The following is a 23,088-nucleotide window of genomic DNA, read 5'->3' on the forward strand; positions in this document are numbered from 1 at the left end:
GGGCACAAACCTGTGGAGAGCTGGAGCCAAGCCAGGATGAATTTTCAGGCACGCAGAGGAGTTTGAGGTGTCCAGGGAGAGAGCAGCCCACCCCAAGCATCCCCAAAAGACAGGGGTTGGGTTGTCTCAGCCCCCACCAGCACTTAAAAAAGCACAGCTGAGAACTGGAATTTTAGCCAAGACTGAGATTTTGGGGGACACAGCAATTTCCAGCCCTTGGAAGAAAGGAACATCCCATCAGAGCACCATGACCAGGCTGACCCCCAGTCAGTGACCAGCAGGGACTGGTGACCTCTAACCAGGGTGTCACCTTCAAAGGTCGTTTGGTTTGGTTTTTTTTTTTTTCCCAAAAAAGGGAAATCCAGGTAGGTATGTGGATGGAGAGATGAGTTTAAATGAGATGGTCCCTGGGAGATAAACTGGAAAAATGGAGCCATGAAAGCTCCAAGGTAAAGCAGATCCCTTGGAAAGTCACACTGTCCCATGGACTGGCAGGGTTTGAGTGGGACCATGGGAGCTTCCCTGTTGGATGTTCCAGGGTCTGGCCAGCTCCAACCACAGAGCTGTGTCACCCTCAGAGATGTTTCATTCTTGCTCTGCACCTCAGATGAGAGGCCCTGTGTCGTAGAGACCTCCAGGAAAGCGCTGGCTGGAAGGAGGGAGATGAAAAATGCAGTTTTTGTACCTCTTGCCTTGCCAGCAGCCAAAGATGAGGCCATCTGCTGATTTTTCTGGGCATTGATCTCATCACTTACACTTCAAACTCGTCTTAGACTTGTTGGTGGAGGGTGGACATGGTTTTTGGCTTTGTTTTGCTCTCCGCTGGGAGCCCACATCCTTACAAACGGGAAATAATGTTCTCTTTGAGTTGGGCTGTGGGTTTGAGATTCCTTGGAAGATCATCCTTGCTCTCCAAAACTGACCAGCCAGCTGCTGCCGAGCAAAGAGGGGATCTCGGTTGTGCGATGGGGGGAAACGTTACAGCACAAAAGCAAATTCTCCATTGCCCTGGTTTCAGAGGAAATGAAAGCAGGACAGCGGGAAGAGCTAATGAGGGAAAATAATAGAGTTGGCAGAGCTGCTGGAGCCCAGAGTACAGCTGACCTCTTTGGAAGAACAATGTCGAGCTATTTTGGCAAAACCTCTTTTGGAGTGGCAGGGAGGCGTCGGGTCATCAGTAGCAAGGTACCAGAGCTTCCCCCCATTTCCTGGGCTCAGGATCTCTCTGGAAAGGTGCAAACCCAGAGCCCCTCATCCCAGGAATTGCTGTTTCTCAGTCATTTAACTGTGATGGTCTTCCAAGGAGCAGGGCCCCATCTTAAAAAAATGTACCTGTTGGTGACCTGGCAACAGGCTCTTCTCAAGGTGGGGCCAACCCCTCACAGCCCTAAATCACGGATCTCCCCATTTACCCTTTATTTTTGCACGGTGTTGTCTCACTATCGAAACAACCCCCAAAAAACCTCCACTGGGATCAGGTAAGGAACACTGTAAGCAATTCACAGCAAACCCAGTTCCTGCAGCACTGACGGGTGAAGAATTACTGACCGAAGAGGTGCTGGGAAAAGAGGCCAATCCCTTGATTTTTCGCTTGGAAGTGCAAAAGTACAAAACCGCTGATTTTCTGCTGCGTGTGCTTGGCGAGGGTCACCAAAGTGCACATGGAAAACGCTCCTGAACAGCTTGTGACCCTGCCTGGGTGCCCTGGATCGATCCCTCCGGAGCAAAGCATGCTCCTGTTTACCACAGATGTATAAAAGGACTTAGGCTTGTGTTTAAAAAGTTTTAATGGTATTTCAAAGTCCAGTGAATGTCCTTGGATTACTCTAAAATCACAGAGTTGCTTCACAGAATTTAGTCCTGGTTCTAATTTGTAACGGATGATTGAGATGCCATTTTCCCCTTCATTCCCTTTAAACACACACGATTGTCCTCCAGTAAATGGAAATTGTGATTTTTCGTTACACTTCACAGTGTTAAAACTCTATACAAACCTTGTACTACTCGTACAAAAATAAGTGCTTCATGCACACATTTTTAATACTGCTTCTTGCCCTTTGCTTTGACATCTTTCTGAACTTATATAAATAGCTGAAAAAGCAGACTAAACTTACTGAACGTGGAAAGTGAGAAACACTTCCTGCCAACGGTTTGAGAGACACTCCTGGCTACGTTCCTCGTTGGCAAACACCACTTAAAGACAGAGACAGAAGAGAAAAAAAACCAAAGCCACGAAATCCGTAACACTCTTGGTTATTTGGCCCTCTGGGACCGGGTTTGTCCTTTGCTGCGAAGCCAAACATGGCCAGCAGCAGCCACAGAGGGCTTGTAATACCTTTAGGGTCACCCTAACGAGCTACTTCATAAATAGGAGGGGTCTAATGGGACCTCAGACTGTACAGCTTATGGGGTTTGTTCCACTCCGGGGGAAATTGAGTCAGGAGAGGAAACACTGGGCTCCTGCAGCCACCGCCTTGGCACAGACCCTCGTGCTTTGCACAGCTCAGGCCATGCACAGGAAAAGCTCCCCTGGCAATGGCTTTTGCTCTGCCACATCACAGCATCTAGACCAGGTGAAAAATCTGGGGCTGGATCTGCTGGGTGTCGTCGACCCAGCTGCAAATTCTTCCTCCCAAAAGGCAGGTTTCCTTAGTGTGCATCACTGCAGAGGATTTATGACACAGGATTAATGCTGTAGTTATCCAGCACTGGATTCCTCCTGTATCTCCATCATTACCCCTGCCTCGATCCTGTGGTAAAAATAAATGGGTAATGCCCCCCTGCTGCACACCAAAGGGTGCTCCCAGCATCCCCACAGGGTTCAAACACAACACCAACTCTGCTGCTCTCCAAGAGAAGAGGTACCTTTTCTGCTGGTGTGAACCCTTGTCCACTAAATTAATTTTTGCTGGAATCAGAGCAGGCAGCAGCCTTGATTTAATGTGCAGGGCTCTTTCCAACCCGGGAAAATGTTCTTTGGATAGAATTTTATTCAAGGTGCCTGCTAGTACTGGGCCATGGCTGTGAGCTCTCGTGTTCTAATTAAGTAGAGAATTGGCCTTAATGAATTGCACTTTTCTGCTCCTCAGGCGTAAAAGTTTCCCTATTTTTCAGCGAATGTGCCATTCGATGGGAAATGCACAGAAATACACCGGGATTGGCTGATTTCTGGATATGGCTGGGAGGGAGCAAAGTAAGAGGGAAAACTCTGCTGAATTCTTGTGCCCTGCTTTAAAAATAAAATTAGCATGGAAACCTGTTAAAAATTAGCCTCTGAGGCTGAGCAGAAATGTTTAGGATAAATGTTTTTTTGCCTTGGCTGTGCCAGGAGGAATTTCAAAGAGCCTTGAGATGCCCCGTGCTGGTGGCACAGGGGGATCAAGGGCAGGGAGAAGCAAACCTGAGTGGCCAAGGGGTACCTCTGCTCTGCCTGGCCAGGGAAACTTTGGGCTGGATGGATGGAGGAGAATTCCTGATGCACGGAGGGGTTTGCTGGGCCACCCCATCTTCCCCAGTCCTGTCACAGGACCACAACAGCCACGGGACCAGCCGTTTTCAGCACAGGTTGTTGCTTGTAAACACACACACAATAGGTGTATAAATATATAGATATATAAATATACATATACACCTGAGAACCTCTCATTTCCTGGGCTGAGCTTTTGCTTTCCAGTGTGAAAATCTGATTTTTGCATGATTTTTTCTAATTTCTCCTCCCCCCCACCCCCCCGCTTAACAATCCCGTTAACAAACCTAAAGACATACAAGACTGAAACTCCGACTAAAATTAACCTTAGGCCACAGATTAGCTTAAAATCGTGAGGGTGTAAGAATTACCAGACTCAGATTGGTTTGCTTTTCCTTTCTTCCTGTGCTGGGTTTTAGGGAATTTGGTTAAAAGGCTCCGTAGCCGTCGCTCCGTGTGGCGACAGCGAAGGCAGGATAGGCTTCATAGGTGGCGTACGTGGCCAAATCTTGTCCCATTGTCACTGCCTGCTTGAGCTGAGTGGCTGTGACAGTGGCAGCTGCATTAGCAATGGTGTATCCTGAAGGAAAAAAGGGAAGGAAAACCCACGGATCAGTGACTTGTCCATTCCCAGTGAAAATCCGTTCCAAGCTCACCATGGCCTGGAAAGTTTTGATGGGACAACTTTTGATGGGAATGACTCAGGCAGCAGTGAGTTTGTTAGTGGGAATAATGTAAAGAAATGAAATGATTCACAGGAAAATGGAAGCATTTCCTCACCCCTGATTTGTTAAGCGCGGTGCTGGAAACACGCCCCTCTCTGCTGAATATTTTTTCCTCAGGTTTTGGTTATTTCTGAGCTAATGGTGCTCTGGACATATCCCCCCCTGTATGGCAGGAGGAGGGCAAGGAAACAACCTAAAATAGGGGAGATTTGGGCAGGATTCATGGAGAAAATATAGCTCTGATCCCTTCACAGCCAACATACAGACAGTTTAGGACAGCCATGGTAGGGAAACCCCCTCAAGGCAACAGCAGGGAGAAAATATTTAGTAGACAGGATTTTTTGGTTTTTTCCCATCGGTTTCTAATGGAAAATGTGGTTTCAACACTTCCAGATTTTCCATGGGAAGATGTAAATGTTGCTGTTTGAGAATGAATCACTGGGAAAGCAGCATCATTTGGGGCTGGCTCCTCTGAAGGCGGGCCATAGCAGCTCGTCAACCAGACCGCAGTGTTTTGTTGTAAAAGAATCGAGAGTCAAGACAAAGCCTAAATTTGGGAAGAGCAGCTGGGCTATCCATCGGATCTGCTGGACCAGGCTCTGCTGCCAAACTGCATCTCCCAGGATCCTGTCTGACCAGGTGGGCAATGGGATCAACTCAACGTCAGCCAGAGCCAAGGTCCTCTTGGTGGGGGAATGGAAATACCGGGCGACAGGGAGCACACGTTGCCTCACCAGAGGTGTCACTTTGGGGAAAAACATGAGGAATTCCTTACAATTGGAATATTGTGGCTGTCCAGAGTATTTTCTTTGCATCAGCAAAGCCAGATGCAACGTTTCAAGCAGGAGTTGAGAAAGCTGGGACTTAAGGCACATCTGCCACCATCAGGAGAGAAATGAGCTGCGACCTGGGCACGGCCTGAGCTGAGCTTTAGCAAGCCCTGACCGAGGACCAGTGCGTGCTGCAAGCAGCAACTTCAGTGCGTGTCCATTTGCCAAGCTCCCGAGACAAATAAATAAGGGTGGATGAAAGAAAAGGAGAGATGCTAATTAAGCAGTAAGTGAGGGCTGGATTCAATAAAGAGCCCATTTGGTTTCCACGCTGCGGAAGCTGCACAAGCCCAGACAAATTGATTTTTCTGTGGCTTTTGCGGACTCCTGTGGCAGGAAGCCGGATAGATTTTTTATTTTTTATTTTTTATTTTTTTAATCCATCCTTGAGACACTCCAAACAACTCAGTAGTACTGACTAATGCGTTTCTCATGTGCAGCTTGGCACGTGGTGCTGCCTCTCCATCGGAGCTACCGTCATGCTGGAAAGCACAGCAAATGTAATTCCTGTGTTTTCCATGACTTCCCAAGCAGTTTCGGGCTGTTGCAAGAGCTCGTGAGTATGAATTCTCAAAGTGGGAGAAAAACCTTCCACGGGGGTGTGAGAGCTGGGATCACATCCAAACTTTCATGGCTGTGTCATTTTTTTGGCAGATGAAACCGTATGTGTTGGTTCAGGAGGAGCTGGGGGTGCTGGGGGAGGACGGAGGGCCCGTGAATTCATCAGCCTTGTGTCCTTGCAGGGACGAGGATCTCCTCCACCCCGGTGGCATCAGGGCCAGGGAGGGGACTCACCCCAGATGTGGCACTGGGGACGCCAGCTTTGCATCCTGTGTAGTTTCTGGGGCTCCCAGTTGAAGGAGGCATTCACAAACTGGGAGGAGGGGAGGGGAGGTGTGGAGCCGGGATGGGCCTCTCGATGTCGGCATTCCCTGCCCTTGGACACTGCTCCAACTCCCCTGGACACAGTCCCACCTGGGGCACTGACCTGAGGGGTTGGGGTTGGAGCAGAGCCCCGCAACCCAGTGCTCCCAGCTTGAGTTGCTCTGGGGCATGGACACAAAAATCTGGGCAGTCCTGGGATAGAGATAAAATCCCTTATAGGCCATAAACTGGCACAGGGTGCCCAGAGAAGCTGTGGCTGCCCCTGGATCCCTGGAAGTGCCAGGGGCTTGGATGGGGCTTGGAGCACCCTGGGAGAGTGGAAGGTGTCCCTGCCCATGGCAGGGGGTGGAATTATGTGACTTTTAGGGTCTCTTCCGATCCAAACCAGTCTGGAATTCTCCGATAAAGATGTCAGACACACAAGTAACACGAGCCACTCTGTGGGAGCACAACCAGGCCGGCCCTCGGTGGCCAAAACCTGCTTCATTCTTCACACCCACAAGGAAGCAGCAGGCAAAACGACATTGCAGGATCCCTTTGCTGTACAGACCTGCCCATACCTGGAAAAGGTGGCGCTGCAGGTGGCACCTCTGCCCCCTCCACGGGGATGCCCAGGGTCTGCAGGGTGTACTCTGCCGCGTAGGTCTTGGCCTCATCGATGTAGGCGCTGAGCTTGGGCGGCGTGAAGGGGTGTCTGTGAGGACAGCACAAAGTGAGCTGGCTTTGCTTTCCCCAGGGCTTTCCTGCGAGATGCTGTGATCCACTCAGAGCTGGCATCATCCCGCTCAGCAAATGGAAGCATTGCTTCCCTGTGCCCGTGCATTAACAGGGCTGCTCGTCCCCGAGCACTCTGGTTCCTCGCCGAGGTTATCGACCCCGGCTCTCGGTTTGGACACGACGTCCTTGCAGAGTTTGTTGTGCTTTTGCAATCCAAAAACAACCCCTGCTGCGCTTTTTCTTTACAATACCCAGGCTGGGTTTTTTCTTTACAATACCCAGCAAACAGTGGTTTAGGTCAGAAGTGTTTAGGATCATATTTGGAGCTGAAATATCAGCATGTTCCTTAATTTCCCCACAAGGGCTATCATTTGCTTTCGTTTTGTACAAAAAAAGCACCCTTTTGCCTGATTGTGTCTGGCTTTCTGTAGTGTTTGCACCAGCAGAGAGAGCACCAAGCACAGCAGTCAGCAGTTAATTATGGTTTGTGGAGGTTTTTCTCCCTATACTTTTTTTAAGAAGTATTTATATATATAATTATACAAACATATGTAATATATAAATCTGCCCATTTAATCAATATTCTAAAGTATATTTAATAAATATTTCTTAAAATAAAAGGAAATGGAGATCTGTGCAATTGTGACTTTGAGGACAGCTGTTAGCTAAAAGAGAATTTAAAAAAATAAAGCCTAAGCCTCAGAAACCTTCCAAAAATGACGTACATGGTGGGGTTCTGGCTGGCGAGGGCAGGGATGGTGATTTTGTAGAGGAAGAGCTGTCTTTGATCCTGGCCGATGGCAGAGTGCAGCTGGTACACGGGCTGTCCCCAGTTGTTTTTCTGGCAGATTTCTTCTAAGATCTAGAAGGGGAAAAAAAAAAAAACGGATTTGTGCTGGGGTTAATTGCTGTGCAGAAGCCTCCTCACCCAGCTCCAGCTCCTGTGCTGAGCAGCTGCCTTCCCTCAGAGGGCTTTCAGGGAGTCCTGGCAGGTTCCTCAAAGCTTAGCAAAAAATACAAAATGAGTGGTGGACAGGATACTGCATCCACCTTGAAGTGTAAGACTCATCTAAACGCTTTATACTTCAAGATCCATCTAATTCCTGGAATTATTCCCTGTTTAATTGGGCATCTGTGTCCTTTTGCTGGCTGGATTATTTCAGTGTGGTTTTCTTTGAATCCTCCTCAGGAACTCTGTCTCACGGACTTCTGTTTCAGAGGACTAAAGAAACTTGGGTTGCATTCATCTTCTCTGCTCTGCTGCCTCCCTGGCTTAGTGGGTTACAGAGCACTACAAGTCCAAAGAGGCTTCTTTTGAAGAAGAAAAAAGGGTGTGTTTCCATCCAATTAATTCCACGGGCTTCAACAGGCGATTGCAGCTTTTGAAAGGCTGAACCACGTTGCCCTCAGCACAGCTGATCCTCTGGTAATTGGGAATTGCTGTCCAGAAACACTCCTGCTTTGGCTTTGGATCCCAGGGTTTTTAACCCACTGCCTTTGTGCTGTCCCAGCTGGGTTTGGACACCTTCCATTAAACCAGGTTGCTCTGACCTGGCCTGGGACACTTCCAGGGATCCAGGGGCAGCCACAGCTTCTCTGAAAAACCCATGCCAGGGCCTTCCCACCCTCACAGTCAAGAATTCCTTCCCAGTATCCCATCCGTCCCTGCCCTCTGGCACTGGGAAGCCATTCCCTGTGTCCTGTCACTCCAGGCCCTTGCAAAGTCTCTCTCCATAAGTCTCTCTCCATCTTTCTTGCAGCCCCTTCAGGCACTGGAAGGCCACAATGAGGTCACCCTGAAGTCTTGCTGTGGTCTACCTCATTTACAGCTTAGGCTTCAATGGATTTAAAATTAAAATGTAAAATCGAAACCTCAGTGCTGCTTTTAATTTTGCCACCACAGCTGCAGCTGCAGCTCAGTGTCTTGCAGTGTGAAATGCTTCATCATGTAGTTCAGTTCTCAATTACGATAGTTCATTTTCTCACTGTGCCAACACTCGTTCCCCGCTGCCCCGACTCCTTTATAGCTCGGTTTTATAAAAATGAATTTCACCTGCCCTAAGGCCCTGCAGAACCATTCCAGGGATTTCACACCTCTAGTGGAAGGTGTCCCAGCCCATGGCATGAGCTGGAACTGGGTGAGCTTTAAGGTCCCTTCCAACCCAAACCATTCTGTGATTCTGTGATTCTCTGACAAAATAGAGTAAGGGGACTTCTGCAGGAGGGAAAAAAATCCCACTATCCAGTTTTCTGGGAGAAAACATGGATGTTTTCATAAACTTTGGCAAACTGGATGCTGTGGAAATTGAAATGTTAAAAGGCTCCAAAAGTCAGTGTGGAGCTGGTTTCTTGTGTTGCTCTGGACAATGTAAGGGGAAAAGAGCTACTGTCAGAGCTGGACATTCAGAAACTCAGGGAATTTATTCTGGATTTCCCCTCAGCCCTCATCCATCCATCTGCATCAACATGCACAACCAAATGCAAGGCCCCCCTGAGCCAGCAGAGTCTCTGCGCTAGGCTGGGTTATGTCAACACCTCTTTCCCCATAAACGATTTGCAAATGTGCATTATTTTTCTATACATGTGCACTGTCCCTTGGTGAAGCCCCAGGTGATGCATTTTTTGTATCAAACCCATCATGGGTGGGAATTCCTTTACCCGCGGTGCTTTTATGGCGCAACAGCCAGAACTGGATTAAGGCGTTTATGACAACTCTCCTCAAAGGCCAGTGATGACCCTAAAGGTCTCCTCCGACCCCAACCGTTCCCTGATTCCATGAGAGTGGGCAAGGCAGCTGGATATTGCAAGATGCAACCGCTAGTGCCCATTTTTTCATGTCCTTTGAGACACAAGGATGGATTTATTTACCAGGCCCTGGCGCAGATTCAACGAGGGGCCCGTTTTCCCAACACAACCCTTGGGCCATGGACGCTCTTTCTGGGGCACATACCTGAGGGGCCAGTTTGATCCCTTGGGGCTTTAGCGTGACGTGGTTCATGGGGGTGAGCTCCATCCCTGGCAGGAGGTCGTAGAGCTTTTCCTCTCCCCTCTTGTCTCCCTTGAGGTGGTATCCGCGCCCCAGGCCCGGGTACGCCAGGTAGCCGCGGCCTCCCAGGCCTCGGACGCCCGCAGCCCCTACAGGTACATTCATGTAAATTTCTAGGAATGTAAGAAGGCATTAAACTGAATCAAATCACGGGAAAAAGGACCCTGATTCTTGCTGAAATGGAAAAGTTAGCCCCGCTTGCTGGGATTGGGAAGCAGGTGGGCAGGAGGCCCCACAGCCTGGTGGTGGAATAACACAGGTTCGACACTGACACCCGTTCTTGGATAGGTGAGGGGTTTTGGGGAGAAACTGCTTCTTTCTGCCCATTTTCCATCTTCTCTGGGCAGTTTTGATTTCAGGACAGCTTTTTACCCAGCTTTGTAGCTGGAAGGCAGAGAGGGGACAGCTGGCATCTTTTGTTACCCACCAGTGTAATTTCACCTTTTTGAATTTGTGGCTTACACAATTTCATCCTTATATGAACAAAAATCCTTTTTGGTTGTCCCCCATTTCTCTTCCATTTTTTCCTCAGGGAACCCTACTTGGGAGTCTGGGGGAGAAAATGAGGCAAGAGACGGGTGGGGGGTTATCACATCCTCTCCTTTCCTAATGCAACCTTCAGAAGAGCTGGTTCACTTGTGTGGGGAAAAACTTGAGCAACAAGGGATATTCCTGCTGCCTTGTCTCCTTCCTGGTGAAGGGAGAAAAATTGGCCACCATGATCCTTGCCAGGCCTACCAGGGTGCCACGCAGGGTCCCAGCCTGCTGTGGGACTGGGCCTGGGGACACAAGGCATCATCTTTGTAAGGAAGATCATATGACAAAGTTATTTCTTTGCTAGCCCCAAACTTATGTCTGTATGTACCAAATGATGTCTGCATTGACGTTTAATTTGGGGGGGCCTGAGTGTGGGGATTTGATTTGGCCCCAGGCACGGTGACCCAAGAGTTTCCAGAAATACTCTTTTATTCATAGATTGGATTAATTGAATTAATTATTATTAAAGTTAACAATCCCCCAAAACAGGCCTCCACCTCCCAGAGCACACAATGGTTTGCTTGGTTTCAGCGCTGCTTCCCTACACCGCAGCAGGTCAACGTGCCCTCCTTGGGAAACTCCATAGCTTTGGGTCAGAAAACACCAGGACTGGTAAAATTTTCCCTGCAACCTTCAAAGCAAAGAGGAAACAGAGTGGTGGTGGTGACAGCTGGTTGTGGGAGCTGGCTCTGAAGGGGAGAAAGGAAAAGTGTTTTATTTGGTCTTCCCTGCTGGGGCAAAACCAGGAGGATTCGTGGGTTATTTACACTGGACTGAGAGCAACCTGGAAGGTCTCTCCAGGACAATGGTTATTTTTTTTCAGCTGGAATATTGCCTTTGGGAAAGACAGAGCCTAAACCCCGTGTTTTCCATCCCTTTCTGAGAGGGATCCAGGAGCTGGGGCAAAGCCAATGTCACCGGCACACGCCTGGGAGCAGCCGCTGGCTCCCGGGAGGGGATGCTTGGCCGAGCGTGGGCGCGAGGGGAATTACCTCGGATGGAGGGGGGCCGGAGGATGCTCCTGGTGCCGAGCCCCTTGGCGGTGGGGAAGTGCAGGTTGGGGATGGCCGCGTAGGCCTGGGGTGCGTAGAAGACCGGGGCGCCCAGGTAGGCGGCGGCGGGGTCGTACAGGTGGCCCAGGGTGTAGGTGTAGTCCCCCTGCAGCACCGGCGCCCTGCCGCCCGTGCCGCGCGTGTACCTCACGTAGCTGTCCTTGTCCACCGGCTTGGCCAGCGTCACCTCGATCGGGGACCCGTCCAGCACCTTCGCGGCGGGGAGAGAGCACGGCACAAGCACAGGGGTTAAGTGGGCAAAGCGCTCCATGGAAATCCCACCTGTGGAGCAACTGCCCCCGCGCCCTAATGGGATGGGAAGATGGAGGAACCCACCCCAAGAAAGCCCCAAATCTCCCTCACACGGGTGGAAGGCGGCACTGGCTGGGTGAAAGTTTAACCTGAGAGCGCCCAGCCCTGGCCCCAGCTGGGAGAGGCTCCTTCAGCAAAGCCTTCAAAAGGCTTCGCTTCCCCGCAAAGCAGCTCGTAAGCCGGCGAGATTCCGCGTGCTCCCAAGAACAGCAGCGGCACTAAAAATAGGAGTGGGGTTAACACCTCTTTGGGAACAGCTCTGGCTCTACAGTGAATTACATGCAGTGCGAGAAGGGCTAAATACAGCAGCCTCCTCGCAAATCCTCATCTCAGTTTGGAGCAGATGTTTGGGCTGACCTCGTTTGTCCCAGTTTGCTATTCACACGCTGCCCTGCCAGTGTTTTTGTTGGCAGTCTGGAACAAGGATGTGAGTGTGAGCCAGGGGGGATGGCAACCCCTCCTTTCCTAGCTCTTCTTTCAGCTTTTCCTGCTTTTTTTCTGTCTGAGCAGTGAGCTAGAGCCAGGCAAACACTTAGCACAAATACAAGGAGCCAAAATGAATCGTTTGTGTACAACAGAGCTGATGAAAAACAAATTCAGGAGCATAAAAGCAACCAGCAAAGAGAAAACCGGGATAACACCTCTGGGAGGGTATGGAGCTAATAAAGCAGGTGGCTTTGTATAAAATACTGCACCCAAGCCCCAGAAATTAACATTTACAGCAGCGTTACCTTCCCATTCAAGGCTTTCATGGCCTCCACTGCGTGTTCTCTTTTATTAAAGTGCACAAAGGCGTAATCTCTAATTTTCTTTACTCTCTCCACTGCACCTGTGGAAAACATTGGAATATTAGTGGGAAATGGGGATTAGTCAGAAAACAGAGACCTGAAAGAGCAGTTCCGTCAGGCTGTGAGCCCCTGGAGAGCAAAGGCTGAGCAAGAGTAGAAGAAAAAGAGGTCAGTGTCCCCTTACCTCTTTGGATGTATATTCCACAGGAAAATCAATAGAGAGAGGTTGTAGCATTTCAAGGCAAACTAGAAGGTTTTGGGATCAGACACCAGTAAGTTTCCCATTAAAGTGGAGAGGTTTTCTCCTGTCCAAACCTTTCTTTTGGTCTTGCATCTCCGTTCTGTGACAGACCATGCACCAGCTGTGGGAACATCCCCATGTGATCCCCATCTCCCTGCTTTTGTACATGCATTGGAGGCAGCTGCAGGGACGCTAATGCTTCTGCCATACCATGAGGAGGCTTTTATCCTAAACACCAGCTCAGGATGCTCAGGAGGAATGAACAGCCAGCCCTGCCCAGGACAGAGCAGCCCAGGGCACTGGGATGGGCTGGGACTGATGGGGCAGCAGCTCTCTCCCCAAGAAACAGGCTCTCCCTAGGAAACAGCCTTTCCTGTGTCAGCAGGGCTTCCCTGGATGCCCCAATTCACCTGGAAATGGCCCCAGTCAGACTCTGCACCTGAGGGTTGGCCCTGCTGGGAGCAGGCTTGGGCTGGAGAATCTTTCTTCCAGCCTGAATCTTTCCTACACCAAATTTACCCGAAGAAATTCAAATGTAAATGGCTTCTTGTTCTTCTTTTCTAAGTCCATCCTCCACGGTTTTCCCTCTCCCTTGCCAGCTGCTCTGCTGCCAGGAACTCTGCACTGAGGAGTCTGTCCCCAGAATAACCCCACCAGTCCTGTTCCCCATGGCCCAGCCTTCAACCATTTCTTTAATTCTTCATCTTCTCTGCTCCTGTGGCTTGGGAAGCACAACATCAGCCAGCCCAGCCTCCTGTAAAATCCCCAAAATATCCTTTGGAAGTGCGGCTAAGGGATGCTGAACAACCCTTCTGTTGGCTTCTTACCTCCTAAAGCTGAACAGGTGCACAGGGAAATGTCATGTTGCCACAAAAAGCACTTACTTAGGAAAAATGCAGAAGAAAATGAATTTCTTTGGTGTTCGGGGGGAGTCATTAGGAGCTGCAGAGGGCGAAATTAGCCTGTCCCAGCCTATAACCCGAGCAGGCTGCACGTCTTGGAATGACACAGGGATGGTAAAGCAGCACTTTGTGTCCTTCAGGGACAGAGGGTGATTTTCCAAGCCTGAAGTTCTGGGAGTTACATGCTGATGCTTTGTGGAAGCTTTAACGAACTTGCTGCGCTTCTGCCTCCTGGAGAGCATTCCAGGACACCAATCCTGAGCCAAAAATTCTTCTCTTCCCTGCTTCTGCCTCTGCTGGGCAAAGCAATGTGGTACCCAGCCGTGGGTCGGCTCCAAGGAGAGCCCATCCATGGGATATCCCAGAGGGAGCACTGTCCCTCCAGCACACCAGGAGAGCACAGTCTTCCTGCAGGGAGCTCTACCAGGCAGGAGGAATTTTGTTGGGATCCCCAGGGAGCAAGGGCAGGGCTTTCCAGTGAGACAGCTCTACAGAAGTCATCAGGCTGGGAATTTGGCACAGATTTAAGGGCTGATACTCGTACAAGAGCCCAGCTTGAGGAGCCCAAGCAGCATTCCTGGTCCTGTCTGTGGAACACTCAGGGATGTGGCAATTGCTGTGGCATGGAGACCTCTGGATCATTTTTTATTGGATGACTTGTTGATGTCAAAACAGCTTCTTAATGCCCTGGATCCAAGGTAATCTCAGGAAAGTGGCGCTGAAATGTGGCTCGATGAGTGAGGCAGAGAACCAAGACAGGGCAATAAATAATTTCAGATCCTTGCTGCCTTTTTTGGTCTCACTGGAACTTTAACTGCATTCTCTCTCCCCAAAGCTGAAAGTTTTTGCTGCTCTAATGCACCCATTCCTGATTTCAGCCACCAAAATAAAAGCTGTCCATTAAAAAAAAAAAAAATTCCAACAGGAACACTGAAATGATAAAGGGAAAACAAAAGATGATGCAGAACTTCTGTTGTTGTAGTGGAAAACTTCTCAGGAGCAAAACAGATGACTGTTACCAAAGTGTCAAAAGGCTGCAAATGTGTTTCTGGGGAGTGTGAGCTTGTTCAAAGCTCGGGAGCAAAACTGGGTAAATAAAAGAAGGAAACAGTTCAGAGAGTGGGATAACATAAATTTAACTCAGGGGTAAAATGGGGTTTGCAACAACTCGATGGTGGCTAATAGTATGAGCCAGAAACGCTGGAAGGACACAAGGAAACCTCGTGAAGACCTTTGCATTGCAGCCTAGTCCAGAAAAAGGCACGTGCAGGGCAGAAATGAGAAGTTAGTGGAAGAAAAATGAAGCTCTACAGTGTATTTTAAAAAATTAATAGAAGGAAGTTAACAGGAATGAGATGAAAGGAGATTTCACATTGCCAAGCATCAGTCCCTAATGCCTAATGGACTGCGTGGCTTGCAGAGCTGCAGAAACGGGTTATTTTTACTTTGTTGGTTTTGGGTGGAATTTCCTAAAGCTGGAGCAACTCAGAAGTAAAATCTCCTTTGAAAGCCAGCAGGATTTTTATTCCCAACTAATCCCCTTGCTTTTTTTGAAAAATCTCACCCTAAGTGCATGTAAGATATGCCACAAAGGAATATTGAATTAAATGTAAAGCACTAATTATTCACTGATTTACACGAGGACTGGGGGGGATGTATGAAAATGCATTCAGAATTTAGATAGATCAGATAAAAAGGATTTGTGCTAAAGCACTCCACTTTTATCACCATCCCTTGCCACAGAAGAATGCTGAAGTCACCCAGCTGCTTCACCAACTCTTTTTAAGAAAGACTGAATGAGTCCAAAGCATTTGGATGGCACAGGGCATCCCCATGCAGCACTTTGGGTCTCTTCCAGCTGCCAGCCATCCTCCTTCATAGTGGCTGTAGCTGGGAATTAAGCAGCCCTTAAGGGGATGGCATTTTGGGTGGGAGCCTTCAGCCTGATGACAGTTTTTGTGGCATTTCACAGCAGACAAACAGCTATTTTCATCTCTTTTGGCATTTCAGGAATGCAGAAATATTTCCATTTGCAGCACCTATTTCGGAGGCACGGCACCCGTGGGCTCCTACCTGGTTTGATGTTGTTGAACTCCTTCTCTATGGTCTCCTCGGTGGTGGAGAGCATGAGGTTCCTCACGTAGAGGATTTTCACTGAGGACATGGTGTCCTCATCCACCTCCACCTCCGGCTCTGCCCAGTCCACGGCGATGGGGTGTCCCCACAGCTGGATCCTTCCTGCAAGGGAACGGGCAGGGTCAGTGCTGGGGGCTCTGCTTCCTCTCCTCCTGCTCATGCTCTATTGCACAGCACAACAGGCCCAATTCTACAAATGAGACCAAAATAAAAAGCCTTCCCAGCCCAAAGCACTGCTGCTGCATCAGCTCCCTCCCAAAAGCAGATGGTCACACTCGGAATGTCCTCCTGCAAATACCTGGGGAGCCTCCAGAACTGAAAGAAGTGAAAATATGGAATAATTCACTTAAAGCCTGCATTCCCTGGAGTGCTCCCTAAAGGAGCTGTTTTAATGCACTCGTAAAAATCCCTTCTGGCCCCCAAAGTTTCATTCCCTCGATACCAGAACAGGGATCCTGAAGTGCCAGCGGGATGAAATAAAGTAGCAAAAGCAAGGATGTCTCTGTGTGTGCTTGAAGTCGTTCGGCTGAAGCTGCAGCAGGAGAAAGGAGGGACACAAAAAGTCCTGGGGCATAAACCAGGGTGTGGGTGTGGAGGGTAAACCCAGGGGCTGTGTGTGCACTGGCCTGAGCTGCTGAGGGGCAGGGAAGGAAAAGAGCAAGTAAATCACATTGCTGAATGCTGGTGATGGAGTTGGGCTGGTGCCCCCACTCCTCGAGGCTCAGCTCCAGATTCAAAGGCACCTGATGGGAGACTTTCCCTGAACTCCAGGGGAATTTTCACAGGTCCATATTTCCTCCTGTCTGCAGGTGTGTGTATTACCGAGGCTGCCATTTTAGACGTGTCATGGAGCCAAATTTTGGTTAAGTCAGATTTATGGTTCTGTTGCGCTTATAGAAAATTCTACTGAATCGCTTTAGAGGTGTCAAATTAGTCAGTTTATTAAGAGCTGCTAGTGTTGAGTTGATTAGATATTGTTATGAATGATAAAGCATGATTAGATATTGTTAGGAATAATAAACTATTTAGACCTAAACTGTTGAGCCAGTCTGAGGCTGAGTTTGGCAAGGGGATTTATTCTGTCGGGACTCAACCCTTTGAGTCCCTTATTTTTTCCCTCCTCACCCTTTTGCCTCCCTGGCCTCCATGTGAATCATTCAAAATTGCTTTAATCTGATTTTTCTTTGTCTGCTTTATCTGTATAGTGGGTATTAGAGTGACCCTTGCCATCAAACCCTTTTGTGCCCTCACAAATTTATATTAAACCTGCTTTTGCTCAGGCCTTGCTGGTGATTCTTTAAGTGACCTAAACCACTCATTTGCAGCTGAGGAGACAAAGAAAATCCTGCAAAACATCTAAAAAGGCATCTCAGCTTGGACAACCCATTCAAGAAGGGGTCGAGCTCCAAAACAAGAGGGTGAGGATAGAATTTGGAGGCTTACTGGAAGTGTAAATGGTCAAACTAAATGGAAAGGTGCTGTTCCCTCGGAATCCCTCGTGAATGAGCTGGGATTTGTGGAGTGAGGCTGAGCTGCTGTTCAGCTCTCAGCACTGCACAGATCTGAGCTGTCAGTGACAGAGATAAAGGCAGGGCTGCTCACGGGTCTGTGCCCCTTTCTCAATTGCTGTTCTCATTCCAAGGGTGTACATAATTACCTGGCTGACCTGCAGCAAAGAGCTAAGCTTGGTGCCTCTTGCTGAGACCCAGGCTATCTCCACCCTGTTGTTTAGCCAGGAGACAGGACAAAATTGAATTTTTTATAAAAACTCTCCATTTTTGAGCATTTCCTCTACAGAGCTCCGTCGAAGAGCAGCGAGGTTCAGTTTAAAGGAAGTATCTTGATAATGATATTCAATCTCTCATCAGCTGGAGACACATTTGGCTCTGCCTTGGAAATTTTTTCCGGTTCCTGCCATATGCTTGAGACATCAGAAGACCCTGGCTCCTGCTCACACCTTTGAAATTCCCTAAATTGTTTACTGAGATGTCCCTAACTTGGAAGTCCCTCACGCATTACACGTCTGCTCAGGACTCTGAGTTCCTTCCATCTGTCTCGCTGTCTTTGCTCAGGATTTTAAGTGCTCTGCCTGTTCCCGCCTTCCTTTTCCTCATAAAATCCATGGAAAAGTCGTGCTGAAGCACAGAATGTGCTCCCACCATCAGGGAGATGCTTAAACTGAAGCAGAAAATGCAGAATAAAAGGAAAAGTTGTCAGCATGAGAGATCTCCCAATAGCAAAGCGAATTCATTGCTCAAAATCATGTTTCCTTTTTTTCACCGTGAGAAAAAAGAAAAAAAAGCATTTCAGTTGTGCAGGATATTTCATGGGCTGTTGTAGAAAACAGGCGAAAGAAGGTTGGTGGTTATGAACAAATCTCAAACCCTGAGGTTTGCTGGGTGCTTTCACCAGCAAGTGAGCTGTGCTCAACAAGGCAGTGCAGGAGCATAAGAAAACAAGAGAAAATTGGTGAAATCCCTGCAAATGCACTTCAAGTTAAGTGACTTCCTCACCTAATACCGGCTAAACCCCTCTCTCCTTCACAACGCTCTTTGGCCGTCCCCCAGTGCTGAATTTCAGAGATTTCCTCTAAAGCAATTCCTCACTCCAAGCTTTTTTTGCCAAAATATCCATTTTCAGTCCATTCTCCAGCCTGAATTGGCTCTCGGATGCCTTCCTGAGTGATTCTCCCTGAGGGGCCATAACTGAGGCTGTGTTTTGTGTTTAACCCAAGACAAGCACAGGACAAAGCACTCCCCACAGCAGAGCTGAATGGATACACGCAGCTAAATCCATCTGGCTGGATTTTCAACAAAAAAATTTATAAAAAGCTCTCCTGATGACGAGCATGGATCATCAGCGTGGTGCTGCAGCAGGAGCTGCAGCGAATCCCACCCCCTGCACCCCATGCTGTGTTGGGGAACCTCCTGGCTCTGGGTGTCTCTGGCAGAAGACTGCTCTCTGAGGGCAGAAAACTCAGCCACGTTCACTTCCTTGGATTCCTGGCTCCCCTGGAGACGTTGTCACCACAGCACGAGGTGACCCCTGCGTTGAAGCCACCCCTCCCCACATCTGCTGACCTGGGAGCAGCTTCCTCCTGGCCATGGCTGCTGCCCGGTGGCTCTCGTACTCCACGAAAGCAAACCCCCTGTTCTTGCTTTTGTCGGCTGCGCTGGGGTAGACGATGACGTCCACGACGCCGTCCGTGACCTTCTTCATCTCTGCCAGGATTTCCTCCCTCTTCTTGGTTTTGGGGATGCCCCCCACGAACAGGCGGCAGTTGTCCACGCTGGCACACACCCCCAGGAGCCTCCCGTTCCTGGAACAACAGAGCTGCTTTGTCGGGAGCCAAGAGAGGGGAAGGTTAAAGCAAAGCCCCTCTTCTGGCCCAAAACACAAGGCCAAACACAAGGCTTCGGTGCCAGCCGTTCTTTGGGATATTCCAGTGCCCTTGCTCGGCGCAAAAGCTGCCACTCTGCTAAATCTGGTATCAAAGCCAGGCAGCACAGCTGAAATGAAGGGTTTGAGGGAGAAACCAAAGCCCAGTTTTGCTTTTCCTTCCAGGGATTCTCCCTTTTGCTGCCACCAGGCAACTGCACCCACCACCCCAGGTCCCTGTGTTGTCACCAGTGTAAGCCAGGACTTCTTGTGTTCACCAGCGGCTTGTGGTTTCCCACTCACCTCCTTACTGAGGTTCTGGGGAAAGAAAACCCCTTGTCATGGAGAGGCACCATCTGGGGACTTGCTGATGGCAGCTGTTGTGAAGACCCCAAAGCAAAAACTTCCTTTATTCACCACTATGGGGTCACACTATCTCTTACAGGTCTGGAGAAGTGCAAAACTTCTTTAGAGGAGTCTTTGGAACCAGGGAAGGAAGTGGAGGAGCTGGAGGTGGATGAAGCCTGATCCCTAAGACCTTCCAACCTCTGCTGCAAATGACATCTCCAAGCCCTCTGTGTGCCCTGTGAGCTGCTCAAAGCAGTTCACCACCCATCTATTTTTCTTAAAAGCAAAAATGTAAGCTGTGCAATTGCCAGAATGCTTAAAAACCTTTTGGGATAAACCAAAGGCATCAACTCATCCCACTTTGAACTGGCAAAAAACATTTCGTGTGGTTGAAATCCAACCAACACATACTGATGGGCCCATCTGTTGTTGATTGCTGGGTGTTTTGTTCCCAATTTTTAGTCACTAACATGAGGGCTTTTTCTGTTCCTTTCTATTAGGAAATGGCTCTGTTTTGCCAGTTGGTTTCCATCCTATTTCACCATCTTTTGCAATTGCTCCATCTCCCAGAACATATCTACAGAATCTGTCACGAGGGAGACTGTGAATAGAATAAATCAACAACAAACAACCTGGGGGGAACATAATAAACAGCACTGGTTAGGGGAAAGTTAATTTGATCCAAAGCAGAATATTTTTTCCCAATGTTCTGATAGATTTTTTTTGCTGTTTTCTTGTGAGGAAGAAATTTCCTGTGAAGGATGTTGACTTTATTGAGCAGTCCCTGCACAGGGAGACTGGAGGAGACTTCCCCTCAAGGATCTCAATAACCTTGCTCTGGGCTGCCAGGAAAAATACCCTTACATGCCAAAACAGAGAGATACATGCGATTTAAAGCTGCTGTGAGGGTGTTTGCCATGCTTACCTGATTTCGTAATTATTGAGTGTCTTTATTGCATTCTTGGCCTCCTGTTTACTGGAGAAGGTCACAAAGGCGTAGCCCCTGTTGTTGCCATTGAAGTCCATCATCATCCTCATCTCATAGATTTTGCCAATCTGCCAAGTGAGAGCGATTTGTCAGCAAGGTGGCAGTGGTTAGAGAGGACTGGGATCCTAAAGCACACCCAGTTCCAGTTGCATGAGCAGGGACGCCTTCCACTGACCAGATTGCTCCAAGCCCTGCCCAGCCTGGCCCTGGAATCAGCTCAGGTCAGCCCTGAAATGCAGCTCTGACCATCACTAACTCAGCAGCTGCCACCAAGTCCCACCTTTTCACAGAGAGGGATAAGCTCATCCTCAAAGAGGTCTCGGGGCAGCTTCCCGATGAAGATCTCACAGCCCCTCTCCGGTGGAGGGCCATCCCAGCCTGGTGGTGGTCCCCCGTATTTCCTCTGCCCATTTTCCTGCCATGGAGGAAGAGAAAAGAAAGGTTCAGCCGTCGGTTTTTAAACGTAGATCAAACCAACCCCTTCTCTGGTAATGACCCTTGAGGCAGACACCCTCCTTCCCATCAGCTCCTCAGGGATTCACCAGGATAACGCAGTGTCCCGCTGCCAAGGCTGGCATACTTCCAAAGTCCAAGTGCAGACAGGTAACTCCCTGGAAAATTGAAATCCTCCTGGTTCTGGGAGGGGAATCTCTGTGGGCTGTGTGTCAGCTGTAGGCTGGGTAATGGAATGTTTGCCAAATCGATCATTTGTCTTGATTTTCATCCAGTCCAAGGATGACACGGGCCCACACAGGAGTTCCTTCTGGCACAGAGCAAATCTTGGCCCCAAATAATAGCCAAAGATGTGAAGACCAGTCAGTATTTCCTCTTCAGTATGTCTCTCTGTTCTCCTCTCCTATTTTTAATCCTATTTCCTGTATTTCTTGGTTTCCTTCCTTCCTTCCTTCCTTCCTTCCTGCCTTCCTGCCTTCCTTCCCTCCCTCCCTTATCTCTCCTTCCCTCTCCCTACAGTGATTCCCTGCTCCCAGAGGAGCCGTGGCTCCATTAATTTTTCCATTTTTGGCTCCCTGACCATTTCTTTAGTCACTTCCTACTCTGGGATTATTCCAGGCAAGCGAATGCCTTGTACAGCTGATTTAAGAGGAACGTAAACAAACAGGGATCCTTATGGGAAAATAGGAATATACCAGAAACCCTTTTAGTTTTCTTGAGCCTAGAACACACCCTGAATTATCCACGCTCATTCCTGGTTTTCCAATGTTTTCAGCAGTGATGGAGTCCTGGGGACACTTGAATTTATGTCTGAGCTGGTGTGTGAGGGAGCACAGCAAGAAATAAAGCCTTCCCTCAAGTTGCAGTGGCTGGAAGGCAGCACCCCAACAAACCCTTCTTGACAAGGTGCCTGGAGGGCAAGTGGACATCAGCCACTTCCCAAAGATGAACGAGCCAGGTGTGCACTGAGGAAGAAGATGTTTGGTGGCACCCATAGACAGGTTGGAAGAAAGATCCCTAAGGTACAGGGAAATTAGGAGGGGGGGAAGAGAAAAAGATAAAATAGCAAGGTTGGAATGGAGAAGGAAAGAAGAAGAGAGAGGAGTCAAAGAAGAGGAGAAAGAGAAGAGAAAGCTGTTGAAGCCTGTGGGGGATTGGGGGCTGAAATCTGTGGTTCAGGAGTGAGCTATAGCCAGATGTGACAGGAGGAAAAACGGAACACCAGGATAATTCCAAGGCCAGCTTGGACAGGGCTTGGATTAACCTGGGCCAGTGGAAGGTGTCCCTGCCCATGGCATGGGGCTGGAATGAGCAGGGCTTTAAGGAGCCTCCCAACCCCTGTGACTCTAAGAAAGCCCCAGTAAATCCAAGACACAGAGAAGTCCCTTATCCTATGGGTCAGGTACAGCAGAAAGGCTCCTCAAGGGCACCAAACGCAGCTGCTGGCCTGCTCCTGGAATGTGCTTTTTCCCAGGAATCTCAGGTTTTGCTTGGGGCTGTTGTGCCCTCTAGTGCTATGCAAAGCAAGGCAAAGTTCACGGCCTGCACCTGCCTAAAATCCCGAGTTTCCAGTTCTTTTTTCCAGGATGCAAGGCCAGGCATGGCAGTGCCCTGTGCTCTCCAAGGCTGAGCTCCTTTCGGTCGTGTCAGCCAAGAAAGGCTTTCTCAGGTGGGGTTGAAGGTCACGCCCAGGCTCCACCTGCCCTAACCATGGGTGGTTTGGATCCTGGGGACCTTGGAGCCCAAACTGGGAGCAAACCTTGGGGCAGGTGAGGCACCTGCCTCCCACGTACCTGCGCAAGGCTCTGCGCATGAGGTGACGTGCCCGGACTTCCCGCCTCATCCCTCCTCTGAAACTTTGCTCAGTGAGTTCTCTTTGGCTTTGAGACACCAAGCCCGACCTTTCCCAAAATTTAGCAGTGCTCAGGGTTGCTCTTCCCCCACCTTTATCATAATTTCCCATCAAACAACAAATTCCTGGAGGAATAGGATCCTGCTCCGTGAAAGACAACGCAGCGATGGTCAGCACGGGCGTGAGAGACAAACAGAGGGAAAAGGAACGAGCAAGGAGTGATTCAGGAGCATGGATTCGCTGCTCACGCCCCCGGTGGAGCTTCAGGATGAAGCTGGGCACTGCACAAAAGGATGGGACCGTGAATTCCTACCTGGATCAAATTATATCCCGTTCGCTGAATTAATGCACGGAGGGCGGCTTCTTTCTGTGTGCCGGTCAATCCATCCCCGGATTTGTGATTTGATTCCATTGGGAGTGATTATCAGCAAA

General features: G+C 49.1%; 1 protein-coding gene across 2 annotated transcripts; it reads right to left on the reverse strand.

Annotated features, from left to right (window-relative positions):
* Positions 1–3,894: 3,894 nt before the first annotated feature.
* A1CF (APOBEC1 complementation factor) lies at positions 3,895–23,068 on the reverse strand (the record flags this gene model as incomplete). 2 transcript variants are annotated; one of them, XM_082286096.1, is made up of 11 exons in its annotated part: positions 3,895–4,046; positions 6,467–6,600; positions 7,349–7,485; positions 9,574–9,758; positions 11,199–11,469; positions 12,302–12,399; positions 15,575–15,739; positions 18,718–18,956; positions 20,289–20,419; positions 20,632–20,766; positions 22,970–23,068. In XM_082286096.1, 11 exons carry the CDS (start codon positions 23,066–23,068, stop codon positions 3,895–3,897), a joined length of 1,746 nt encoding a protein of 581 aa, XP_082142222.1. The 2 variants fall into 2 exon arrangements, with proteins under 2 accessions (XP_082142222.1, XP_082142221.1); XM_082286095.1 differs by having other exon boundaries at positions 9,574–9,782.
* Between the last annotated feature and the right edge of the window lie 20 nt (positions 23,069–23,088).

This window comes from Coloeus monedula (assembly GCF_965178545.1).
Source record: "Coloeus monedula genome assembly, chromosome: 8".
In the NCBI taxonomy this organism is placed as follows: Eukaryota; Metazoa; Chordata; class Aves; order Passeriformes; family Corvidae; genus Coloeus; species Coloeus monedula.